The sequence below is a fragment of the Anneissia japonica genome, unplaced genomic scaffold, assembly GCF_011630105.1.
Source record: "Anneissia japonica isolate Jap-2015-1 unplaced genomic scaffold, ASM1163010v1 scaffold3782_len1007564_cov172, whole genome shotgun sequence".
NCBI lineage: Eukaryota > Metazoa > Echinodermata > Crinoidea > Comatulida > Comatulidae > Anneissia > Anneissia japonica.
In genome coordinates this window covers 961,275-969,812 of record NW_022716546.1, presented here as the reverse complement: position 1 = coordinate 969,812, position 8,538 = coordinate 961,275, and the positions used below count along the sequence as shown (strand labels likewise).

Sequence of the window (8,538 nt, the reverse complement as noted above, 5' to 3'; positions counted from 1 at the left end):
TATGTACTATATTCTATACCTCAATAGCTTCAATCCAATCCCGGACGTTAATGAATGATCGCTCGTACGTGCAGTCGTATAGCAACAGGACACCATCAGCCCGTCGGAAGTACGATTTGGCAATGCTACGGAATCGCTCCTGTCCTGCGGTATCCCACAGCTGAAGTGTCGTCACTTTATTATCAATCTCTATGGTTTTCATTTGGAAGTCAACTCCTACAAAAAGGACATAAACAATTTTTGGTTTTTATTTCATATCTGTACATAAAACTAATCACTGATTATGAGTATATATTATCTGGTACAGTGGTTATTATTTATCAACGCGTAGCTGCATACTCGCCCGTTTACCATTAGACAGAATTGAATCGTGTCAATTAAAAGTAATTCGTAGAGATTCCACTTTAAAATATCAAAATGACCATACAGTTATGTTTTGGTCGTAGAGTTTGTAGATCTGAAACATTGTTTCGAATAGTGTCTATTGAAAGATGATTCCTTGGTTGATATCTTAAAAATGAAATTCAATATTTAAAATTTTTTTTGGTTTTACAAGACTAACTCCTTACCAAGTGTAGAGTTGAGATTCTGGTGGAAGACACCTTTGCAGAGTCGTAAGATAAAGCTTGATTTGCCAACAGCCGCATCTCCCGCTAAAACTATTTTGTACATTCGGTCGGGCGCCTGTTGTGGCAACGACATCGATGATGAGGCAGTCGGTGTCTGAAAAAATACGTAAGATTTTGTTATTATTATTATATAATAACAAAACAATCAATGGTATACTAAGAGTTGTGTACATCAATATAGAATTGAGTGTATGTTAATGTTACACACATCAAGACAACTAAGAGCTACTAACAGCTGATACTGTAGGAGCAGATGGATGATGATGATTATGATGATGATGATTATGATGATGATGATGATACACATGGTAATATGTGATAAATTATAATATAATGTTTGTCTCACGCAGCCATAAAGTTTTTTTTTTTAATCGTTCAAAATAATTCATGAGGTAAACAGCAATATAAAAGTACAATTTTACAAACGGTGGGAAAGGTTCGTAAATGAAGAACCAAATATTCACTACAGTAGAAACACCAAAACTGAGATAGCTAGTTGAAGTTGGAGAGAGAAATATAGTATCAAGTAGGGTATCAGGAATATGGTAGGCCTCGTTTGGCTCAACTCAAATCATTTACTATATTGAAATATAAATATTAAAATAATCGGAAACAATGAAACCCAATTTTTGTCAACTTTATAAATTTGTGTAGGCCTAGACTAAGTACGTGTGTATGATTACAAGCTAAATCTTGTAATTTGGCATGAAGAAGCCTAGAATCAGCATTACCAGATAAACCCTAATATGTAATCGCCAAGAGAGGTGCCTAGTATTTTTTAGTCAAATTAAATTATAACGTTTTTGATACTGTATTTCATCTTTTTGATATGAAAAGGTTACATAACAAAATGGTGGTACTGTACATAATAATATATGGAAGTAGATGGGAGTATTAAATGGGTAAATGAAAGAATGATTAATGAATGGGTAAATAAGTGGGTGGATAGATGGGTATATCAATCAATACAACACACTACTTGGCACACTCAAGTTACATATACAAACTGGTTAGTAGTAGATAAAAGTATAATCCAGATTAGTTCCAGGCGAAGATTTCAGTAAGGCTCCATGCACGACAAATGATCACGACACGACACATCGGCCAACTCTGACACTAACATCTTCCTACCTCTAAAGCATTTTTAATAGTGGAGCGTAACATTTCGAATACACTTTCTTCCGATTCATCATCATCATCTACCTTTGATGGAACCTGAGGCAGAGTCCTCTTCCGACCACTTGCACGCAAGGTATCATTGCGCTGGAGTTTAGCAGTCAACGTCTTCGCTGAGTCGGGTGTTGAACATTTCGAGGACTGGTTTGACTTTGCCTCTTTTATGTCCGCATCGCCAGACTTAGAGTCGGTGGCACTTCCTGATAAACCCTGAAACGATGTAATAGTAGAATAAAGATGTTGAATGTTGTCCCGATCGAGATTCGAACCAGAGACATTCTAATCATCGTTAGACTGATGAACGTGTTATTTTCATCTTTATATACAGGTCAAACGTGTTATGAACAATATATTGTATATATAAGGTTTATATAAAACTGAATTGTAGGGCAGTTTAAATAACAACATCATTTATATTATCACTAAAACCATAGTTTTCGCATCATCACTTAACAGTACTATTATCATAATCGTCATCATCATTAACATGATGATGATGATGATGATGATCATCATCATCATCATCATTATCATCATCATCACCATCATCATCATCATCATTATCATTATCATTATCATCATCATCATCATCATCATCAATACAGCCATACTGTGGATAATTTGTAATGGTTTAGATTTATAAAAATGTTGTTGCATATCTACCTCTTGATTTTCGGGAACCGGAACTGAAATATCATGTAACCTCGACGGCTCCTCCAGAACCCGACGCAGTTCACCTTCAAGACTTTGATTGTCAATCTCAGAGTCAAGTTCAGTTGGATCCCTCATCGTCGAGTTGCCAGAATCTAAGTAAAAAAAACGTTCGTTTTTATTATTGCAATATCCTTAGCATTATGGTTAGAGAACATGGCAAAGAGAAAGGTGACGTAACTGAAAGAAACAAACAGAGAGAGTCAGACAAACATAGGCCTAATCTCACTAATATAATCTCACTAATATAATCTCACTAATATATCGCACCAAACGAACCATTCAGCGCTTTCACTTATCAGGTGAGCATTACTTTATTGTTTGAAGAAATTTAGCATAGCCAAGCCACTTAGTAAACAAGTATAAGACAACACTAAACACTATAAACACTAATCGGGGTTCCTAAAATTAGCTTTGTTAAATAAAACATATGAATAGCTATTAATAATGATAATTTGTTAATACTGTAAAATGGTTATCGAAGTTTATGATGTGTTATACTAGTTTAAAAGTGGTACACTACGATCTATTCTAAAGTAAATTCACTCACACGATATACCGTTTAACTACGGTCATGGTTAAATAATATAATGAGCTGACTAACAAATTAGATGATGTACTAACACAGATATCAGTATAAAAGTAACACTCTTTACTATGTTTCACTTATAGACGATACGTACGTCGACAGAACTCCATGAATACAGCACCTTTTAATTAGACCAGCAAAATTCTATTTGTGATATTATTTAGTCACAAAGATTAACAATTAAATTAGAAGATTAAATCCATTTATTTAAGTGTCTAAAACAAAATAATAATTATGTAAATGGTAATCACTTTAGACCGACATAATCCCTCCTACAAGCCAGATAATAAAATCGATTATTATATGTTTGATGTAATACGTTCTCAAATTCTATATGGTAAACATTACGTCATGGCTAAGACACAAAATTCATTGAGAAATATGGAAGCCTGATCGTGGTTTTCTCTTGTTTTTTACATCCACATTCATCCTTTTACGTCTATGAAATTAAACATATTGAACTGTTGTTGCGATCATTAGCTGTAATAGGAATCGTAGGAGTAATGGTTTCCTCTGTTAACAAATACATTAGGCCTACTTAGACTACCTGCTTCGTCCGGTACACTCTCTCCATCTCCCGTTTGTGGGTAATACAGCGCACCCCTGTCAGATTCAGACAGTTGTAGGCCTCGGCGTCGTCTTTTACTGAAAAAAAACGTCATCAGTTTGAAATTTTCTTCCTTAATCCTTTGTAATATATATTCATCTTCATTATCATTATCATCATCATCATCATCATCATCCCCCCCCCCTCATCATGATGCTACTTTAATCACTGCTGTGTGAAGAACTCCTCCAGCATTCCCTCTTCTTTCTGTCCATTGCGGTTCTTGCCCAATTTGATTTTCCAATATTTGTTTTTATGTCGTCCCTCCACATTTTTTGTATCCGTTTCCTCCGTTTCGGGTTCATGCTTGTCAATTTGTTAGTCTTTAGTCCATCTGTTGTCTTCAAATAATTACTTTAATTCATTTATATAATTGATTAATCGAAATTTGATAATATTACCTGCTGTCAACAGGATCCAAATATTCGTTCATAAACGATGGCGCACTTTGCGCTCCATATTTGCCTGGTGTCGGTGTCCGTGAACCATTCTGAGGAAACATAAGTTGTTTAAAAAGTCTATAAATGATATCTTAATTATAGATATGAAGTAAAATTTGATTCTTATAATACTTTATTAGCATATGCATAATAATAATAATAATAATAATAATAATAATAATAATAATTATTATTATATATAAGGTTTCAAAAACCTTTGGTCTATACATTAAAGAACCTTTCACAGTATATTCAACTAAAAACTAGATTGAATTTTTCAAATTTTTATTATTATTGTTATTATTATTGTTATTGTTATTATTATTATTATTATTATTATTATTATTATTATTATTATTATTATTATTATTATTATATAATTATATACTTAAATATGTAATTGGAATCATTTTCAGCGTTAATCTTTAATATAAAAGCTTTGACAGCATGAAGATTTTCAGTATGAATAGTTGATTATCAACTCAACAGATGGTTGCTTTCACGTGATTGGTGACTCACAGTTGCTATTTTGAGAATATGTATCGCAGTTTGTCAGGTCTTACAACTATGCATTATACCAAGGCTTAATGCGTTTCGCATTAGTAAACCATCCAATGGATCAGACTTATTCAGCTCTCAGAAAAGGCATTCCATAATGTTGGGGTTAGTTATGATATAATAATACTATAAACGACATAAACTATAAGAGAATGATTGCAAATCTGGACCAGATAATAGGCCTCAAGTTTAAGTCAGACAATAAAAATGTCAAAATGATCAGATGTCATCTGATTTTAAATTTAATGTACTGCTTACGCTAAATATCTGAAATAATTTTACTAATATCGATGTTAAATTCTTATAAATTACATTCATAGATATGCACTCAGTTAAACGGTCTAGATGTAAACAAGACTGTTTACCATTTCATTTATTCTTTATACATGCGCATAAACCTATTATTAGTATACAGTTTGCAGAGTGTTCGTAATATTTCTGTACTGTTTTTAATGTGTAAACAAAAAAAAGAGCCTTGATAAACACGGGTTAAACGGTTTAAATACAATGTTGTGCGTTGCAAGGTGTATTTTAACCATCCAGCAAAACACAAGCGCAGCGATGAAATTAAACGTATCTGCAGCCCATTCCCCATATTCACCTTGCTGAGCTATGCCATCCCATACATTAATATCAAGAAGTGGTAAGGAGGAACGCCATTCTAGTTGATAAATATTATTTATAATATTTTTAAAAAGTTTTGTAAATTAAATAATTTATATTTTACCTTCGCTCTTGTTTCCAAGGCTGATCTGAGGTCATCATTCGTGTCTTGTAACTTCTTATTGGCATCCCTTCGTAAATAAAACAGAAACCATTTCAAATTAATATTCATATCGCTGAAATACATCAATTTTCCATAATCCAGATGCTTCTTATAACAAAATATTTTCATTAACTGTTATTGTGTTTTGGATATTCATATTTTTATTATTGTTATTGAAGATTAGTCAAGCATAGTTAATAAAACTTTTATATTTTCAGCTATTAATTTCCGAATTAAATGTTTCATAGTTTATTAAAACCACACATTGAGTTCGAACCTAGAAAAACCAATAACCTATGCCATTATATTTTATATCCCATTTTTATGAGTGCATTTATTATATGGTGTTTTTAAGAGTTTATCTTAATTGGATTGTGCTAAATTTAGTGTTTAACTGACCTATATGTATACACTATGGGAATTATGTTTGAAATATGTAGTCCTTTTATTAATAATGTAAATGGTCCACAGGTGATTACTGTAATAAGCAATTTAAATACAGTATGGTCAAGTACAGTATATTGTCAAATTCCATTTCATGACAGCAATGTGGCATTTATCCATATGCTGTTTCTCACGAGTTTATCTCAAACTGTCTCGTGACTTCTGCAAAAATTGTATTCAACTTGCACTTGTCTGCTAATAAGCATGGAATGTTTTTATATAGCATATTGCAGAAACTGAAGAAATCTATCAATATTCTTCTTATAGCGATCATGTTTTTGGGCCATGTACGGACACACGTCTTGGAGATGGTATATTGAGTTTCTCGAATACGTGATGGTTAGCACCAAATTTGTACTTACAGCCAAAACAAAGTCCTTTAACTTTGACAGTACTTTACTAAATAATTTCAAATACCCCACCAATTCCTTAACATGTACTTTGGTGGGCCCATACACAAAACATTTCAGGTTTATGTTATATTTTTTGATTATATATATTTGTAAACTTCTTAGGTGATTTAGTTGATTTGTGATTTAGTTTCTTCAATTCTAGGCCAATCCATCTTGTTTAAGCCAGGGAGGATCAGTGAATTCACTCTTTCCTAATTGAAGCCATGATACTTTTTACTATGTCCCCAATTTTCTATATCATACACTCTCTTCTAGCGTTTGTAATGGGTTTTTTTTAAATTTCAAATGTAATAGTTTATTTTAAAATGTAATTTTTCTTACTGTAACAATTGGACCTGCCGATGGAGATTTTCCTTTTCCCGCTCCAATTCTTTGAGTTGATCACGATCACTGAGAAAAAGATAAAGCGACCGTCTTAAACATTAAATTAGTTTAAATTGTTTCATTATATAAATGGATATGAAGGTACATACATGTAAATAAATATTTATACAAATATGTATTTAATGAATAATGCGAAAATTGTTAAGCAATGAATTCATGTGGGATGGGTAATTATTTATAATAATATTGATATATTTCATTGGTAATTTTATTAATGTTCAAATAATGATGATGTAAATTATGCATCACGGGATAAGATCGTTAATTCACATAATAAAAAAAAAAATCCAACATCAAATATCACTTCAGATTAGAAATACATAAAATAGCGTTTTACTCTAAAATAATATGTAATTTCTCCTGTTTTCGTTTCTCTATAATCTAAATTTTTGATTAAATTATTAGGACGTACCTTGTAATAAAGTCCATTTGTTCGTCATATTCAGAATGTACAGTTGCTAGATCGGATCTGGTGAGGGCTAGATTTGTCTGAGCTTCCGTAAGGTTCGACCGCAGCGTTCTATTTTCAACCATGAGTTCTTCAGACTGACGTTTTAATTCCTGTATCATCTCATCCCTGGGTTTGTCACGACTATACATTCTTGCTTCAAACTACGAAAAAATGAGAATATTGTGGTAAGCAAGAAATAAAGTAAACTGATTTGATTAGACAGACTCGAAGCAGATAGAAAGACCCCTATTTAGGGTGAGACTAAAAAATAAATTATAACAATATTAGTAATACCATGATGAGCATAACCAATACAAGTCACCGGCATTATAGCATCACACTATTTCTATTCTTACATATACATTCAGTATAAAGTTAATTTTAACACTAGTTCCTGACAGTATAATTGAATATAAATGGTTAAAAAAATCATTTAAAAAGTAAGCTGTTTTAATGTTTTTGAAGGCTGTCATTGTAGATTTGTAGCGTATGAAAATGATCTATTACTATATCTACTGTATATAGGCACCCCTCGTTTTATATTTGGTAGAGGAAATTGTATTATAGCCTATGTAAAATTAACGTATCTAAAACAACAAGTCACATTTTGTAATGCCTCAGCAGTTGCGTATTAATTAAGAGAAGCTGGGGAAAAGACTTCGCCACTAGGCAAACTTGATTGGGATTTTGTTAAGCAAAATAATTTAGGTGAAAGTTTAAAATCATATATCACCTTAATTTCCCAGCTAACGCCCCTTCATTTAATCATCGAATCCCTATTTGTCGCCCCATCACCTCCCCCCCCCTCACCCTGTCAATAATCATTCGCGACTATAAATAAATTGGGTTTTAAAGCCTTTTATAGTATTATGTATTTAATACATAGTTATATAGATGAACTAATTATATTTGCTACTCGCCGGTCGACTTGATAACAGAAAAAGTAATACGTTTCGAATTCCTTTTAATGTCTTAGTTATCATAACCGTCTATTTGTTAGGACAATATTACCGACAATTATACCATTAACAGCGATAATTGTGTACGTTGTTATCATAATCACTTACATAAATTTCATGGCTAAATTTAGATGATTACTAGACGATCACTTTGTTTTATGTTTATTAATTTTATTATACAATGCAAAATTGGCGACAAACATTTGTTGTAATAGACCATCAAAATATCCTGGTATTGTACAGTGTAAGCAATACATAAATAGAACTTATAATACGAAAACACAAATATGAATATTTAAGCATTATTATAATAAATTAAACCGAAAACAGTCAGAAGATATTGCATTTATATACCTTATCTATAATATAATAATAATTAGGCCTATATATATCTGTCTCTTATACACATCT

The 8,538-nt window shown here is 32.0% G+C and overlaps 1 protein-coding gene across 1 annotated transcript in view; it reads right to left on the bottom strand.

Moving 5' to 3' along the window:
* The window catches only part of LOC117109701 (ras and EF-hand domain-containing protein-like), a gene marked incomplete at its 5' end in the record, with an annotated part of 9,225 nt that extends 1,896 nt beyond the window's left edge, over positions 1-7,329 (bottom strand). Inside the window, 9 exon segments of the mRNA XM_033252081.1 lie at positions 20-216; positions 570-723; positions 1,761-2,015; positions 2,469-2,611; positions 3,653-3,750; positions 4,114-4,202; positions 5,438-5,504; positions 6,655-6,723; positions 7,130-7,329. Of these exon segments, the coding sequence (XP_033107972.1) occupies positions 20-216; positions 570-723; positions 1,761-2,015; positions 2,469-2,611; positions 3,653-3,750; positions 4,114-4,202; positions 5,438-5,504; positions 6,655-6,723; positions 7,130-7,329 (1,272 nt within the window).
* Positions 7,330-8,538: the final 1,209 nt, after the last annotated feature.